Raw genomic sequence first — 17,605 nt, 5'->3', positions numbered from 1 at the left:
ATATGATCTCTGGATAGGCTAGAAATACTCCTTCGGGACGAGCGGGGACAGCTCCTTTTGGAAAGGGGAGAGGGGATGGGAGGGTACGTTCACCTAGAAGATCGCATTCGGCCACGAGAGTTTGCTTCATTCATTTCAGGAGGAAAATGGGAACCATTTCAAGGACACGCAATTTTCACCGAGCGGAAATAAAACGTGTGCTTTGAGTGGGGCTTTTCAGTGCAATTATAATTCGGCGGAAAAACGACGACTTGCCAAACGTCGATCTTCATTGATGCAGGCGCGACGTTTCACAACGTTGGAGATTTGCTTTCCGGTTTTCACTCAAGAGCGCTAAAAATTCGCCCTTTTGTACACCAATCCCACCATGAGGCGGATATTTTGCGATTTTTTTCTATTATGTTGGTACCGCAGCCATACCCCCAATTCAGCCGGCACTTTTAGTTTTGACGAGATTTTTTTTATGGTTTTTGCTTCTTACTCGAGCGCTAAATCCTTCTTACTGTCCTTGTTACATAATTATACTAAAGGAAAATTTGTCATATTTCCAGGCCCGTTCCGAAGCTAACAGTTTTGGCTAAGAAAGTCCGCAAATTCCCCTTCAAAGGGTCAAGTCCAAGGGTAAGTTTTTAAACAAATTTGACTTTTCTTTCGTAGATATCTATGTTCAATGAAATCTTAATTCATTATACAAGGTGTTTATAAATGTTTCTAGCATCAAGGGGGGCTTTGGAATTCCTGTCATGTGCTATTTTGCCGCTTTGTTTTCATGGTGAATATAACTATTCACAATTATTTCAAATGTCACTTACGTTTACGACTTTTCAGTTACGGTTTTGTGTCAAAATTTTAGATTTTCAGGGTTCAAACCACAACTTGAACAGTTTGTTTTCAAAATTAACTTTGTTCAATGATTGAGGTTAACTACAAATGTCAATTGAAAAATCTAAACCCACATTGGTACCGAGCGGCAAATTTATTTGACATTTCATAACCACCCTTGATGCTAGAAACATTTATAAACACCTTATACAAGGTTGTGATAAATGTTTCTAGCATCAAAGGAGGCTCTGGAATTCATACCGTGCACTATTTTACCGCTTTGTTTTCATAGTGAATTGAACTATGTTGAAAATTATTTATGTTACTTACGTCAATGACGTTTCAGTTATAGTTTTGTGATTTTTCAGGTTTTAAACCACAACTAGAACAGATAATTTCTAAAAACTTACGTTTGAGGTTAACTGCAAATGTCAGTTGAAAAATCGAAACTCACATTTGTAATGAGCGGCAAATTTTGTTGTCATTTCATAGCCACTCTTGATGTTAAAAACATTTATAAACGCCCTGTATTACACGGTAGCAAAAATATGAATATTCTATAAAAACGTGTTTATTCATTTCTCGGCTGATTCGTAAACAAAATTGAAATAACTTCCCAGCATACGCCCAGTCTGATTCTAATTTACGACAACCGACCAAAATATGATTCACTCGTCTGTTAAATTGCAAATATTCAAATAGACGTTTGGCAGCCGCGAGAGTTAATCGTGTGTGATTAATTCCGACATCCAATTTTTTATCGTTATTTTTAATCAGATCCGGAAACGTCAATTTTCTGTAGAAAAGCTCACTCACAATCGCTTAGTTTTTCTCTGGCACTTTTCCAACGAATCTTTATATTGCAGTCGTTAAGTGATTTCATGTACAATGAAGATTTACTTCGCGAAAATTTATTTTTCTAGGCGGCTTCAAACTTAACAGTTGGATTGGTTTTACGCAAAAATTGCCTGAATAAATATTTACCGAGATCCAGTGCGGTTCGTGTTGGCGATTATTTATAATCGCAAACATTCCTTGCCAGGAGTTTCTCGGATTTGTCATCATTTGCAAGTCTCCGTGTTTACATCACTCAAATTAATCATAATTTTATGTTCAGTTTTATGTTTAGTCCGGGTCTGGGGAAAACGAAACAATTGTATTTTCAGATCGCCTTGTTGTCACCTGTTTACATAATTCTTGTCGTTGGAGGATACGCCACTGCTTTATTCGTTTTTTGGGTTTTAATAGCCAATTCAAGGATTATTACAATGAAAATGAAAATAGTCGTGACCCGGCGCATCCACCAAAAATTGCTTGAAAAACTTTCCAATTTAATTTGTTGATGTTTAAAACATGACTTAAGTCACGTGGTCTAAAATTAATTTTCACGTCTAGAAGGCACCAGAAACAAAAGTATCGCAATTATGATCCAATGCTACCACAACAAACTACAGTGGCGCACTCAGATTATTTCTATCTCACGAAACAACAGAGGCAATGCCCCATAATTTGAAATTCGCTGAAAGTCTATTAATTCCTCGCGGGCTCTCGCATTAATAACGCCTTTGTATTCTCCAATTAACTGTCAGCTCGTTGGAAACGAATTTAGAAACCCACCGTCAGAAACACCTTTTAAATAGCCAACATATTCAGTGTGCCAGTAATGACATAACCCGATCTAAACAATAGGCGCCGGGCAATTATTCAGATCCAGAAAGCACAAAAATCGCTCGTACTTTGTTTTATAGACATATTTAAAAATAACAGGCACGTGGCTGCTGGGAAGAACCACCTGCATCTAGAGTGCTGCGAGTACATGTCAACTAGATAGTAATGATGACTTCAAGATGGAGGACAAAATGGCTGTCCAATATTCATCAAATGGCCCATTAAAAATAGCTCTCTATTTAAAATCGATCAACAATCCTGCGAATCTGACCATGACGTCCGAAAATCCCCGAACTCCGATATTATCTTTGTCTGTTCCACGAAAAGTAGGTCATCCGGTCTCGTTCTCATTGTCAGTGAGCGAGAAATCCACGATTCGCCTCCTTCAGAGAGGGACGCGCTATTGTACCACCACCTTATTAAGCTCGGAATGCTTGCGCACCGGGCTTTAGTCTACTTAAAGCTCAAACTCAAGTTGAAATTCACGTTCGATTCGTACTCTCATAGTAAACAAACGTACGATTATGATCACTAAATATCAGTAAAATACACAGGATGACCCTGAATGACTATTGATAGCGATAGGAATCGCATAACTGGTGGGTTATTGGGACGGCAGTGTTGCCAACTGACTCACACGGGCTATTTTCGGAACTGTGCTATTTTATTTATGTTTAAGTAAAAATAAAACGATGCAATTTACGTTATTTGGGAGATTTTGCTTCGGAAGCCAAGACCACTCATGGCTGACTAACTAACTCATTTCATACATGGGTTACATAAATAAACGTGTGGTCCCTATTGAAAAATTCCTTTTCTTTGAGCCAGAGCCGGAATAGAAATAGAAAAACGGGGCGACAATAAAAACAGGACACATCAAGAACTATATTCGATTGTCATCAGTACTTTTGCTCGGCCATCTTATGTTGGTACTTGTCGCAATTGGCCATGAATTCCATCACGTCCTTCAAACTCTCGCCTTCAGCGGTGCCTCCAACGGGTAACTCCGGTTGTTTTTCCACCTTCTTCTCTTTCTTTCGGATGACTAGCTTGATGGCTTCTTCGATGACGCCAACAGCTCCAATCACCGAAAGTCCCAGAAGAAAACCCAAAGATCCTCCCACATCCGCCAAGAAAACATTCCAATCGAAACTGATGACTTCAGCGAGTTCTGTGACGAGATTTGAGCCGAAGTACAAACTCAAAGTGCTTGAGGGAGCTTGAATGGCGTCGGCTTCACGGCGGCTCTCAATCTGGTAGCTAAAGTAAGAGTTGTTGCACGATTGAGGACAGTCGCAAGTCGCCAAGATCTCCTGTCTGGGAAACAAAAAGAAGATCGAAGAAGTTAAATATTGAGTTAGTACTTGCGGCGGTTGCTGAAGAGCTCACTGATCTTGTTGATGGCCAAGTGGTCGGTACATTCACTGTAGTTCTTCTTCGAGTGCAACCATGGGACTGTGCACCCAACCGTCTCTGCAATCCTGTTGTGATAACACTCCTCTTCACACTACAAGACTTGTTAGATCCGTCCAAAGAGAAGCAAACTTACCTTTGACTTGCTGTATCCAAACTCCAGGCTACACGGTTGTTGAGATGTAGAAATTTGATTGTAAACCTGCATGGTCAACCGCACGTACATGTTTTCTTTCGCCTCCAAGTACAAGAAATTGAAGTCCATGGCCTTTTGGTCTTTAACATCCTTCTCTTGGTGAATATGGATCTCGAAACCGGAAGTTGAGAGACCATCCTCGTTTTTAGAAGTGTCAATGGAATTGTGTTTGAGGTACAACCAATACCCGGCCTTGACGGTGAAGGCATCCGCTGGCTCTCTGGGGATGATGGTATGGCAACGCCCATGGTCGATGTAAACCGCCGATCGAAACTCAACATCTGAAGAAAATTGTGTTTTGTGACGACACCACCAGCAAATTACTTACTCGAGCCGAGTCCTTGGCCTTTGAAGGCCCACAGTGGGATAGTTTCCCCAAGATCATAAGTGGTCGCTTCTACGAACTCACTGAGGGTGGAATTTCCGAAGGTGAAGTTCTCGAAGACGTTGGTCGACAGAAATTTCGATGAGCTCATTCCGAAGCGCTAGGAATCAAATTTTATTAGCCTTGGAGCCTTTTCAACTTACTGGGAAAAGATTCAATTTGAAGCTTGGCTTCCGACACACTGTCACTGCAGGGTACTTGATGGTATCGTTGAACTTTAGCTTGTAGTGCGAGGTAATTGGAGGGTGCAACATCTTGTTGATGCTTCCGGACAGCTGGAAAAGTGTTAAAATCCAAGAAAAAAGACTAATGGAGAGTACCTGGTAGATGGTGACGCAGATGCAGATTACCAACAGGATTAACTTGATTAGTTGGCGAGGATTGGTAAGACACTCTTTCACTTTGATGAACGCCATCGTGATTGTGAAAGGACAAAGAGGATGGGTTTTGGGGGCACAGCTCTTTTTATCTGATTTATTGGATTAATCTTCACTGACTTGTAAATTAGGTCCTGACAGGATAATTTGACGCCGTTGTACATAAAATCTCTTATCATGTTCTTTATAGCACGTGTTAAATTAAACAGTTGGGGGCTTTGTCCGTCGAATAACACCCAAGGACTGATATTTAAAATTTTATTTTCTACTCTACTTAGCCTAATATGTACAGTCTAACTAATTTCACCACTTACACAGAATACTTGACTTAATTTAAGTACACTTTACACAATAAAATCACGCTAAGTGACCTTATAGGAACCTATCTTCATCCATGACTAACTGTACAATAAATAAAAGTGGCATTTAACAACAATTTTACAAAGCTTTTATGGCAAAAATCGCACCAGCAACGACCAGACTCATCACACTCGTCAGCATCAACCCAGCGCTCTTCTTCTCACTGGTAGAGTTCAAAGTTGCATTAACAACAAACTTGGAGTCGCACGCAGTCTTCCTAATAGCATCGGCAACTTTCGCTTTGAATATCCTGAAGTTGACTTCATCTGGGTTCAATCTGTCGTACATAAATTCCGGTAAGCGATCGGATAACACCCACAAGGTGTCGTTGCTATCGACCTTGATGTCATTGGGGAAGACCATCATGGTCACGTTACTCATATAGACGCGGCCTTGAGACTCCATGGTATATTTAGGGTTTGTGGTCCTCCAACACGCCACCGCGTTCAAGTTGAGCAAAGTATAGAAAAGAACGTCGGTTTTTTGGTCCAAGAAGGAAGCTCCACTTTGTCCGTTCTTCCCGCGACTTCCAAGAATTTGAAACTTGTGGTAGTTCTTATCGGAGACGTCTTCACGGAGGTACTTGGTGCTGACAGCGAATTCGTGAGCACTACTCATCGGGTGGAAATACAGAGTACTGTAACCTTCACTGTCGGGTTTGGAGAGTGCCAATCCGAAGACGCCATCATTCCATTGGAAGCGGATACCGGAAACATTGAACTCGGTCATGAGCGGGTCGATGTGGAAGAAGTGGTGCTTGACTCTCCAACTCGTGTTGTTTTTCCACGAGTAGACGACGATGCCGGGGTGGTCACTCAGATCCCCCAGGTAAGCGAAGCTGTTGCTGCAGTCGTGATCTTCTACGGCGATGTTGGCGAAGAAACTGCCTTTCGACATTTGGGTATCTGGGATTGGATGACTTCGCATGAGGGTGTCGGTGCTGAGATCGTACACCAACAACGTGGTGGGTTTGTGGACTTTGAGGTCACCAAGAATGTCTTCTTCGCCGGTGTCCAACACCCAAAGACGTCCGCATTTGTCGGCTCGGATTCTGAATGGAGAGACGATTTCAGGCGCGCCGTTGGGGGAGATGTGAGCTGCCCAGTTGGGATAAGGGTGCAAACGAGGCGACTTCGAATTATCTGCAAATAGTTAGAAATGAAGAGCTTCTTCGTATTGTTTCCGAACTTACCACTCAGTTTGATGTAATTGAGCGACGAAGCAACTCCCTTCCTCCAGCGAGGTACGGTAATAAACAAGCGGTCATCATGAACCTCCAACCCCAAAGGAAGATTGTTTTCGGGGATGTAAACACCATTTTTAATAGTGTCTTGTCGTTCTTCCTCGGATGGAAACTCAAAATCTAGCTGTTTCCATTCGTACGCAACTTGAAGGTTGTCCATGGCGAAGGCCGCTCCAAAGAGAAGGGGCAATAAAAACACAGGTCCCATTATCTGGAATTATTAAAATATGACGCCATCAAACCTTGGAATTTAAATTCGGTTGGTAACTCTGCTGAGCAAATTGGGGTTGATATAACAGTGCTACCAACGTGTCTAATTTTCAGAGCCGCCGGGCAGGCGCCACGCAAGCGCGATAATTAAATTACAACCGAGCCTATAATTTCTTGCGCGGTGAAAAATGTTATTGACTATAATTGATAGTGATTACTGGTGGAATGTAATGAAAGAATTTCCAGATTAGCAGTTCCCAGTACCGACATTTCCTTGAAGCTTGTTGCATTTTTGGGATTGATTTTTAGATTAATTATTTAGTTACCTACTTTTTCAGTCATGGGTCATGGACGCGTTTTATTAACACTAGAAAATATCAAGTTTGAACATTTTACTCCTCTTTGTTTGTTGCATTTTTCCACAATCAAAACGTATCAATTTAATGACCTTCGACACTGATAAAAGACGTCATTTTTCATAACTTCGAGACTTAATTAAACCCACCACGATTCCTTAATTTATTCTTTCTTTAGCTACACGGTGACTCATCACTTCTTTCCATTCATAACACCTCCAATTCTACGGGAAAATTAAAGCGGTGATTTGCAAGAACGCCCACTGGTGTGTTAAACCACCTTTGAATGGAAAACCCCAAATCCACAATCAAAAGCCCATTCTTGATAATTTGTGACAGGAAGAAGATTAGAGACTGTTTAAATTAGAACTAGATTCGTTCAGTGGTCGGCAAGGTCGCCGGATTTTAGTCCATCGGATTTCGTTTAGAAAGACAATGTTAGAAGTAATTGAGTATTGATTGACCCCTTTTGGGACTCCTCAAATACGAAAAGATGACGTAGCGTGTTTAATTCATTTTTTTACGTATAAGTGCAAGGCCTGCAAGAAACTACGCAATTTTTCTTATTGAACAAATATTGCATAATTGCAACGTTCCGCAAGAACTGCAACGTGCCTCCTATTGTTTCGTTGCATTACTGCAATTTGCGCTCGTGGTGTCAAGAAAACACCACTTAATCACACTGATAAAAAATGTTTTTCTTGGTCCACTCTGTATCAGCGAAAAATGTCAACGCACTTTCAATAAAAATTTCGCAAGCCCCTTTGGGCCAGTAATGCAAGACGTCGCCACACTTGACCAAATGCGCTTCTTGGCCTAAATAATTACTCACCAGAATGGTCGATGGCACAAAATTCAAACCGAAAATAGGCGTCGCACTGTTTTCTCTAAGAGCACATGGCAAGGTGTGTCTTTTGCTTCGAGTACGCGGCACAACTGACCTTCGCCACTTCTTGCCCAACACGCAGCAGTGAAAGTAGAAGAAATCCGCGACTATACTACGTCAGAGGTATTCCTCGGTGGATCCACGTCACATCCTTTAATCTTGGAAGGACCGCTCGGCTTATTTACCACTTAAGTAAAGTGGAGGGCGGGGAAAATCTCCCTTTTTTGGTTGTTCGATACCTCTTGGTGGATCTTCGGACGTGTACACGCAGCTTAATTAACACTCATGCTCCAGTCAAGTGATCAGAATAATATGATGGTCACTTGATTTCAAGGTTGTTTGTAATAACATTCATAGCCTTCCTGGCATTATTTTTCAATTGGACTAACCTATACAGGGTCCGGCAACACTTGTGTCCACCCCCAAAATCGTCTTTAATTTTAAAGATAAAATTTTGAAAATTTGCATACGCTCACAGTTGACAAAGCTCTAGAAGCTGACGCAAAAATTTGTTATTTATCACCAATAGTTTTGGCGTCGCGACGCCTTAAAAATGTAATTTTTATTTAATTGTAAGGGTTTGTGATATCAACCCCTAATTTAATTTTTTTTGAATATAAATGTGTTAAAAATATCTCAGTTGTTATTTTAGATTCAATGCAAATTGTCTTCAAAATTTGAGAAAAAAATGCTGTTTTATCAAGTTAGTTTTCAATTTCATTACGTCAAAATTGGGAACTACGTTTACACCGGTCTGTCAACATCTTGTGTCACAAATGACATCTGTCCTTTGGCCCGCTTTAGATTGTAACAAAAGTCTTAATTAGTGAAATTGTCGCTTTGTCGATGTTAATTAACGATGTCTGGTGTCCATCAAGTGCAACATGCCCGTGTTAATCAAAATTAACCTTTGTAAAAGTGAATAAAGTGACTTGTGAAATTTTGGTGTAAACGTAGTTTGCCACTGCGCTGTCATAATTTTAAAAACTAACTTGATAAAACAGCGTTTTTTTCGCAAATTTTGAAGACAATTTGCATTAGATTTAAAATAAAAACTAAGATATTTATATCACTGTTATGTTGAAAAAAAATTGAATTCGCGAATATTTCCGCAAAAACTCAAAAGTTGCTAAAAATTATACTTCTTAGGCGTCGCGACGCCAACCAAACCGTGATAAAAGACAAATTTTTGCGTCAGCTTCTAGACCTTTGTCAACTATGCGCGCGTGCAAATTTTCAAAATTGTAACTTTAAAATTAAAGACTATTTTGGGGGTGGACACAAGTGTTGCCGGACCCTGTATATGGTCCAGGTCAAGTACTCACCTGATCTAAATCCAATTAAACCTTGAAGCTACCTTCTCTTGTGATGGCAAGTGGCGAATGAGAAAAAAACTAGTAAAAAGCGTAAGTGGGGCAATTGTCCGAGTGGTTGATCTTGACAAGAGTTATCAGCTGGATTACAAATCCGTTTTGTTGTAACTGTTTTTCTTTTTCACTTTCGTTTTACTCCTAACTGTTTATCTTTTTTTTTTTATTTTTGCCGAGTCAGAAGTTATCAACCGCAAAATTAAAAATTGCGTGTTGATAATTCTGCATTTTCATTCTCTGTAATGTTTACTTTTTTAGCTCGTTAATAAAAATGGAATGAAGTAATAACCAGTTCAGTATTTCTAATTTTTAATTATTCATCGGCCGTCAACAATATGATTAAATTAATTAACAAGCCACTTACTTAAGTAATTACTGCCGGTGCCCCATCAAGCATAAAACGTAAAACTAACAACACAAATTCATATTACTCCAGTTAATGAATTAAATGAGATTTCTGATTTTTTCGTGCTGCAAACTATAATTTCTGTCTAGACGCTAAATTTATGCAAATTTGTTCCTTTTTGCCAAATTTATAAATGACCTTTAACAGTGAAAGTTAGCAAGCGTAATATTTTAGAATTGTCGACTTTTTCTGCTCGCTAGTGACAAAGGTCATTGTTAATTAATTCCTCTTCCTTTTGTCCGCGCTATGGGAATCACAGGGAACTAATTAAGTTTTAATTGAAGTTCTGAGTGGCAATATTTTGATAAATCAGCACCATGCCGCGTGAATTAGTCACGTTACCAACGGATACGTCATTTTTGTGGCTTTTCTTTCATATCTAAACCGGCGGTGACAGTTTTATTACGTCACAGACCACACTAACCGATCATTTTTTTTTGCTGTTGGTGGCACTGATACACACTCAAATTCAACTCTTTTTATTTAAATATTTCACATGTCATTATAAGCGATCTTGTCTGGTCAAAAATCGTCTTCTTCATCTTTCTGTCTCGACGTTTCCTCACCAGAACTGTTGGATCCATCATCTGCAGAGTCCTCATTGGACAACGAATCCGGAGTCAACTCCCCTTTCTCTTCAGCGATGGTTTGTCGGTCCGGTACTGTACTTTTAAACTCCTCCGAGGTTTCATCAACGAAAGAAACCTGCTTCTTCAGGTGGTTCTCTTTGAATTTTTCACTGAATTTGACGTAGTTGAAGTCAGCAGTGCTGTTGAACGTGGGGTACTTGCGAGATAGCTTCGAACCAAACTCTCTTTTTCCTTCGGCCTTATCGGCGTTCTTCTCAAAGAGCTGCTTCAGAGACTTGACGGAGAGGGCGGGTTCCTCCACTTCTTCTCGTGGAGGTTCTTCCTTCTGTTTCACTTCTTTTGGTCGCTTGGGCTCAAATCTGTGAGTGCTGGTACTCGAACTCTTCTCCACAGAGGCAGGGAGCCGCGCGTTCAACGTCTTATTCAGTTTCTTCAGTTGCTCAGTGAGCTCCGATTTGTTATCAAGATCCAAACTAATGTTAGCAACATCCGTCAAAATGAAGATAATCTGATTCTGGTAATAAACATGAGTTTCCCTCGAGTACGTTTTATAGTTGCCCAAATTGCTCTGAAGATGCCGAATTTGTTGGCTGATTTGGTCGGCTTCTAGGCTTCTTCGCTCAACTTCTATGCTGTGTTGTCGTTCAACAGGACGCCTGGTAGGTTTACTTGCTAGGTTGCTGAGGGATTTGGTGCGGCGGACTAGATTGCTTGTTTCCCCGTCTACAGTGACAGTTTGGTTCTCGAATATTGATATTATGTTTCGAACGTTGGCTTTTAACGGGGGTGAAGCACTCATTTTGGGGGTTTTTCGACTAAAAATGGGGCGATTATGTTGTTTAAAGGCGTGACAAACTCACCTGCTCCGTGTTGATTATTGCAAGGATGATTCGATTCGGATTAGATAACTTATCAGTGATAAACGCGGTGGTAAATAGTTGTGGCATTTTTTCGGGGATTACGTAAATTGATAACTGGATTTTTTGCTATTTTCCTTAATTGGAGTGGCAACCTCGACTATTGTTTTCATAGAAAAAACAATCTAAAGAAATTCCCAAGATCTGATAACACAAGAATGTGGGGTAATGAAGAAGAAGGATTTGTAATGTTTCCAAATAAACTTTTATTTATAAAAACAACTTATACAATACAATGATATATATATAAACTACTACATAAAAGTACATTGACAGCGTGAAAAACAGGGGTCCATCGAACCAAACCGTGTAAAACGAATATAACATTGCACTAGAAAAGACGCGTTTGGTTCATCTGGTCCAACAGGTGAGGAACCTGTGATTGATCCGATTGAAATCCGAAGCAATCGCCTGTCAAGCCACATACTTCGGCAGGGGAATGCCAACTCAACAGCGTAAAAACAACGAAACTGTGTGAGAGAGTGTGGCATTCCAACAGCGCAAGCTGTGACGTATGAATCGCCTGCCACTACAAGATCCCTGTGGAGAAGAACCATGAGTTTTCCCATATGGTAAATCCATGGTATCTTCTCCCGATTACACCATACACCAGTGAGGAAAAATAGTGATTGCCGTACCTTTGACATAAAATATACAACGACGTCTCGAGAAACACTTTAACATTATTTCTTTTAAGTTAATTTACGATGCAACTATCTAAACAGTTAAAAGTTAGCGTGACGTTCTAAGTGAACCTACCTTTAACATCGTAGCCAATGAAAATTTAATCAACGTTTTCAAGTTTTAACAAAAATTTACATGGATCGTCTTATTTACAATGAATAAAACCTGCTGCTTACCTTCGGAATAAATAAATAAATAAATAAAAATTTTAGATTGTTTCTGTACAAACCTGACGTGCCCTGAGCACATAAAGTATGTGTCAGCAGAAACTTGTGCAAATCCAACCACGTCGCAAAGCCGCAAACTTAAAACCATCGTGCTCTAGTAAACATAACTTAAATACACTAACCTTTGCGTGGCGCGTTAACCTCTCGAAATAAAAGAAAATTTTTACATACCGTGGTGGCACGTTTGTTTTAAAACCTGTCGGAAAATAAAACAGTGTCAATATTCAACCACGATCGCAGGAATCCATAGCATGCAGTTATCAACGGAAAAAAAAATAAAAAATAAAAGAAAATTTGTTTTAGACTTGCGGGTGATAGACGAGGTATATCGGAGATCATCTGAACCTCGGTTGCATCATAGGTGTGAGCATAGGCGCAGTTGGAAACATGTGACCACCATATACCATCCCCGGCGGTACTCCGATCATTCCTGTGACAAACAAGGAAGATTTACAAAAAACCGTCAACAATAGGCAAACTCGATGAGCTAGTTTGAAAACTGCCATTTCTCTATCATACACTCAGTTCAGGTAAAACCAACAAAAAATAAAATACTTACCTGCGAAAATTAAAAGTACTAAAGCCTAGCATATGACACATAGCTAATTGAAAAGAACTACAGATAAATCAAGAGTGGTCACCGCGGGACGAAGACAATTCTAAGACAAACTGCATCAGCGGCGGGCTTGATCCAAACACCTCGAAGTGGAGGAATGACTGCTACCGATAGTTTGTCTTCGGTTGGTTTGGCAAAGCCGCGCGAACGCCAATGACAAAGAAATGACATTATTCAAACACGTACTGGTGAATAGTGATTTAAAATAGTTACACGATGTATAATTATAATACGCAGTCAGATGATGATGCAATCAATAATCAATCAATGACAGTAAAACCACTGGAAACTAAGCGAGTGACAGAGATATATAATGCAGGCATGCCAACACAGAGTGCGTGAGTTTGAATACCTGGGACCAGTGTCGAAATGCCCCCAACTCGTTTCGTCTTCGATAATAGGAAGATGTCACAACACATCCGTTTATTACAAGTACACTCAGTATTAAATTACAATGCCATTGTCATTCTTAATTTATTCGGTGACTTTTTTTGGTACAACAGCGATAATACTGATACACTGTGGTGGGGAAAGTCAGTAAGTAGAAAAACTATACACAAAATTACTAAAGCTAAACCGAGGATACACAATTTAGAAAACTAATACTGATACAATTCTCTGCAGAAACAAACGGCTATTTAAGAACGAGATGTAAACTGAGTGAGGTAATCATAACTCGTCGAGTGTTTGGGTGTCAAAAAAAGACGACTTTATGGAATTGTCGTTTATTTGACCATACAAAAAGTAAACAGTAAAAAAAATACCATCTCTAAAACTAACTGTTATGATTCATCCTCCATTAGTAAACACGTTGTTTGAAACTCTCATTTCAAAAGCGTGCTTGGTAGGCGTCTGAAAAAAATTCTAAAAATAGTGAGAAGCACAAAAAACAAAACCACTACTCTACCTACGCCCCAAGCCAACATGATTTTTTCCATAATTACCTCCAATTACATCTCGCTACATTAAATAACCAAATAAACTGACTCTAGACCTCTAACTTCCTGTCGTAACGTATTACAAAAACAAATGAGCCTAGACATACTAGTAACGTCTTTTTATACTTTTCAGTCTTTTAACAAGTCTCACTCTTTCACAACGAGATTTTATAGAATCGAAATCGAGTTTTTTTTCTACTCGTCTTTTCAAAGATTCGTTTAAAACTGTGTGTCGGTATGATAGTTGTTTACACAACTACCTCACATACCTGGGGGCATACTGATGGGAGGCGGTCGCATCAAATGTCCTCCAATCAAAGTCGGCGGACCTGGGATCATCGTGTGACGCATGGGAGCCATAACGGGGCCACCAGGTATCGCCATTGTAATCGGGGGACCCGAAACTCTCACAGGAAACCGCTGCATCATCGCAGCTTGATTGATCGCTTCCACTTGCTTGGCTTGTTGCACTGCTGCTTGCTGGGCGGCGGAAACGGCGATCGCCAGCTGCACAAACGACTTTAAAAGAGAGGATTTCGGTTTTGATCCACTTACGTCTGAAGCTGCAGTGCTTGAACTGGAAGCCGAATCCTCAGACTTTGTGGGAATTGTCTTCGCATATTTGGGCTGCCTACACCTAATCTCTTCCAAGGAAATATCATCAGCGGGATGAATAATTTTGCTGGTGGCTCCGGTGGTTGCTATCGTATTCACTTTCGCCCCGTCGCTGCTACTAGGTGTGTTAGTCGTAGGTGGTGCACTTATCGTCGCCGCTGAAACCGCCCCAATTAACCTCTGTCTGTATTTCCCGTTGAATTCTCACCTGAAGTAATTGGTTTGAAGTCGGCTCCAACGATCGAAGCCCCCGGCGATGACGAAGGAATAGCGCTAGGGAACAACGGTTTGGCGGGCCCCCCTTGACTCTGCATCATGGCCATGTGAGGGGGCATCATCGTCATGCTGTTTAAAAAACTTTTAAGCACGACAATAAGACAATCAGTTGAGAGTCAAGTACCCCGGATGCATGAATTGGGGCCCCATGGGGCCCATGGACATCATGTGTCCCATTGGAAGACCTGGTGGCATCCCTGGCGGCGGTAACATGCCCTGCATCACCCCGTGCATGCCTTGGACTACACCTGGAGCAGTTCCTAGTAGTCCCTCGGGTTTGGCGCGTTTCGACGCAGGTTCGTCTTCGTCGTCGGAGCCCGAGATGGCCCCCGAGACAGTTCCGAGTCTCTGTCTTTCGTGTTCGCGCAAATCCGCCGCGGGTATGCCTACAGATCGCAGTAACACACTTTGCGCGCTTTACCAAAACGGCTACATACCCTCCATTCCATAGATTTCGATCTCGATGTTGGTGCGGTTGGGAAGCGAGTTGGGGACTTTATCGATGGTCTCCTTGTGCACCTGCATGCAGTGGATGGATAGTCCTGGCCCCGTGTACAACTTCTTATGGCAAATGTGACATTTGAAGTGTTTGGCTTTCTGATGTTGAATCAAGATCTTCTCGTCTTCGAACTCGCGATTGCAGTACCTAAATCTCGTTAAGGAAAACGCGCTGGAAATAGACCGAGTGCGTGCTAAATTTAGAATTTGCAAGCAACGGAGGGAGAAAACATGTAACGACTACCAAAAGGATACCAGCACCAAGGCTTCGACATCTTCTTCTTCTTGCGACCCATTTTCAAACACTCGAAACAAGGAAATTACAAAACTGGAGGAAATGCGCACATTGACCACCACAAACGGTGATTATTAACAAATTATCTCCTGAAAAATCACAAATTGACCAACTTACAAGATGGCGGAGTGATATCTGTCAATTGTCATTTCTCCTCGAATTTGTGACGCAGTCGATACGTTTTTGCGTGACGTCAACAGAGGGCGCCACCTAGGTTTTGTTTTGGAGTTTTGCTGTGAGCTCATTTTTAACCAATGCAATGCAATCACACCAAAGATTAATAAATTATTATTATTCATTAAATTGAATTAAGAAAAAATAAAATGTTGAAAGACGAAAAAAAATATCCCGGCGCATTCACCATTTTTACAAAATTAATAAAATTCACATTTTGAATAAGACTACGCTTTTTCGAATCAATTTTTTAGCAGCTGTGGATAAAATGAGTTTTTTATTTTGTGTTTTGACACGAATTTCTTGTAAAAATATATATGTTTTTTTTCAAAAAAAGCGATAATTTGTGTTTTCTGTTTCGAGGTTCAACTGTAGTTTTAACGTGACGGAAATAAAACAAAATCCATCGATTTTTGTACAAATTTTATTAACTCAGGCACAATACATTCATAATATTACAATTCAAACATAACTCAACGAAATTAATAATTTTTAACAATCTCTAGCTTTAAATTTTTTTCAATCCATGAAAGCGACAAATAGATGTGAAGCGTCGTATCGTATCGGTGAATTTAGTCAGGACCGGACTCTCCAAAATTGGATCCACGATGAAACAATGTGGCTGTGTTAAAAATACAGCTCTCAAAGAAATTCCAACTTGTAAAAGGACTAATGTGAGACGACGAATCGAGGTGCGACTATAACTAGTATGAAAGACAAGTGTATTGTTGGTTGCCTATTTCAAATGTCGCTTGGAAGCTGTTTCTATGGTAACTGTTAGTCGGTACAAACAATTCCTGTAATGTAAATAAATAACTGCAACTAACTTCACTTCAAAGTTGTTTGAATTTGATGTCGCCAAAAACTGCTTCAAATTGATAATTAATGATGTTGTTGGGACAATTGTTCACTCTTGGATATTTATGTAAGCGTAAAAGTTCTTAAATGGCAGTTTAGTGATGTTTTTGTACAATTTCAGGTTATGTGGATGATTTTCATATTTTACCAGGTCCCAAGAGCGAAGCTTTGTTTTATCTGAAGAAAACGTGGATCCTAGGTTTCAAGTAGCTGTCAGAAGTTGTAATTTGAAGATGAAGGGAATTTAAGAAAGTTGAATCTTCAATCATTGAGATAATGCGATTTTAACATTGAGAACTGGCGCCCTGCATGAAGTCTTCTACTAATGGGGACGTCCAAACAGGTCCAGTTTGAATTTGATTTGTTTTGAAGTTAAAATTTGAAAAAAAAATATTTTTTTTCTGAATGGATGTGTATGGATTGAACTTTTCATTAATTTTTTGTTTTCAGGGAGAAGAAAAGTACAGAAGATACGTCGCCACTGCCACATGGAGAATTAGGAAACGGAAGTGAGGAATTCTGTATTTTCTAGCTTTTGCATGTCTTTGTAACAAGAACTCACAGCACTGTTGGAATTTTTAGCAATTAGAAGTCTTTTTTGAGAAATTTATCATTTGGAAACTTTTGCTGTTTCAATGTTGTCACTTTCTTAGGATAGAGAGTAATTTAAGAATAAAAGTGTACGGTTAAAGTATGAGCTTAGATTTGAATTTCTCTGAATATTATGGCGCTTGAGTAGTCAAATCTGTTCATAGTTTGATTGGTTAGGCTCATAGTCAATCACTCGCTCCCAACAGATTAATGAAAAAACTCTGTTTTTAGGTAGTGTAGAAGAGAAATAATGCACCAGTCTGATGTGGAGGTCGTAAACTAAAGACTAGCCATTTGAAAGCAGTTAAAGAATGTTCAAGTTGAAATTTCCAAGATTGTTTTCAAGTTGAGGTTTTAGTTTCAATGAAAAGTGGTCTTCTGAAGACTAATTTTCCTTCTTCCATAAAGTAATCCTAGAGTTCGTCATTCTCTTGGAATATTCAGGAAAGCACGTGGACAACAAGATTTCAAGAAGAAGAAGCTGTTTACACTGAACAGGAAGAGTTGTCTTCATTACATTTTTTCACGAGGATCTTCGCGATTATTCCTGTAACTTTCTGCTGGAAACGATGAATTTGAGGACTCTTCTTAGCTGAGGATACAGAGAATTTCGTGGTTGGTTTCTTCAAATTTC

The 17,605-nt window shown here is 40.0% G+C and overlaps 4 protein-coding genes and 1 long non-coding RNA gene across 9 annotated transcripts; 1 reads left to right on the top strand and 4 right to left on the bottom strand.

Moving 5' to 3' along the window:
- Positions 1-3,206: 3,206 nt before the first annotated feature.
- On the bottom strand, positions 3,207-5,090 carry ppk17 (amiloride-sensitive sodium channel pickpocket 17). Its single transcript, XM_088042558.1, has 6 exons — positions 4,805-5,090; positions 4,628-4,759; positions 4,428-4,584; positions 4,040-4,380; positions 3,855-3,997; positions 3,207-3,807 (listed from the first exon to the last, which is right to left on the bottom strand). The coding sequence occupies exons 1-6, from the start codon at positions 4,898-4,900 to the stop codon at positions 3,390-3,392; spliced, it is 1,287 nt and encodes a 428-aa protein (XP_087898684.1). The 5' UTR covers positions 4,901-5,090; the 3' UTR covers positions 3,207-3,389.
- Positions 5,091-5,105: 15 nt separating this feature from the next.
- LOC148170814 (protein yellow-like) lies at positions 5,106-14,025 on the bottom strand. Of its 2 annotated transcripts, none has more exons than XM_088042551.1 (3): positions 13,934-14,025; positions 6,414-6,675; positions 5,106-6,363 (listed from the first exon to the last, which is right to left on the bottom strand). In XM_088042551.1, exons 2-3 carry the CDS (start codon positions 6,670-6,672, stop codon positions 5,300-5,302), a joined length of 1,323 nt encoding a protein of 440 aa, XP_087898677.1. In that variant the 5' UTR covers positions 6,673-6,675; positions 13,934-14,025; the 3' UTR covers positions 5,106-5,299. The 2 variants fall into 2 exon arrangements, with proteins under 2 accessions (XP_087898677.1, XP_087898676.1); XM_088042550.1 differs by lacking the exon at positions 13,934-14,025 and adding an exon at positions 7,863-8,253.
- On the bottom strand, positions 10,156-11,234 carry LOC148170815 (uncharacterized). The gene is made up of 2 exons (XM_088042556.1): positions 11,143-11,234; positions 10,156-11,097 (listed from the first exon to the last, which is right to left on the bottom strand). Exon 2 carries the CDS (start codon positions 11,079-11,081, stop codon positions 10,215-10,217), a length of 867 nt encoding a protein of 288 aa, XP_087898682.1. The 5' UTR covers positions 11,082-11,097; positions 11,143-11,234; the 3' UTR covers positions 10,156-10,214.
- On the bottom strand, positions 12,446-15,506 carry BuGZ (Bub3 interacting GLEBS and Zinc finger domain protein). Of its 4 annotated transcripts, none has more exons than XM_088042553.1 (7): positions 15,309-15,506; positions 14,993-15,201; positions 14,680-14,941; positions 14,488-14,636; positions 14,220-14,437; positions 13,934-14,171; positions 12,446-12,540 (listed from the first exon to the last, which is right to left on the bottom strand). In XM_088042553.1, exons 1-7 carry the CDS (start codon positions 15,347-15,349, stop codon positions 12,446-12,448), a joined length of 1,212 nt encoding a protein of 403 aa, XP_087898679.1. In that variant the 5' UTR covers positions 15,350-15,506. The 4 variants fall into 4 exon arrangements, with proteins under 4 accessions (XP_087898679.1, XP_087898680.1, XP_087898678.1 ...); XM_088042554.1 differs by having other exon boundaries at positions 14,488-14,624; XM_088042555.1 differs by lacking the exon at positions 12,446-12,540 and adding an exon at positions 12,557-13,578.
- An 832-nt stretch (positions 15,507-16,338) lies between these two features.
- On the top strand, positions 16,339-16,885 carry LOC148170812 (uncharacterized). The gene is made up of 3 exons (XR_015770426.1): positions 16,339-16,447; positions 16,502-16,723; positions 16,831-16,885. It is a non-coding gene; the product is annotated as an uncharacterized LOC148170812 (long non-coding RNA).
- Positions 16,886-17,605: the final 720 nt, after the last annotated feature.

This window comes from Gnatocerus cornutus, chromosome 7 (genome assembly GCF_029298725.1).
Source record: "Gnatocerus cornutus isolate USDA-ARS CGAHR chromosome 7, icGnaCorn1.1, whole genome shotgun sequence".
Taxonomy (NCBI): Eukaryota; Metazoa; Arthropoda; class Insecta; order Coleoptera; family Tenebrionidae; genus Gnatocerus; species Gnatocerus cornutus.
The sequence above is the reverse complement of the archived record's forward strand: the minus strand, read 5'-3'. Positions and strand labels throughout refer to the sequence as shown.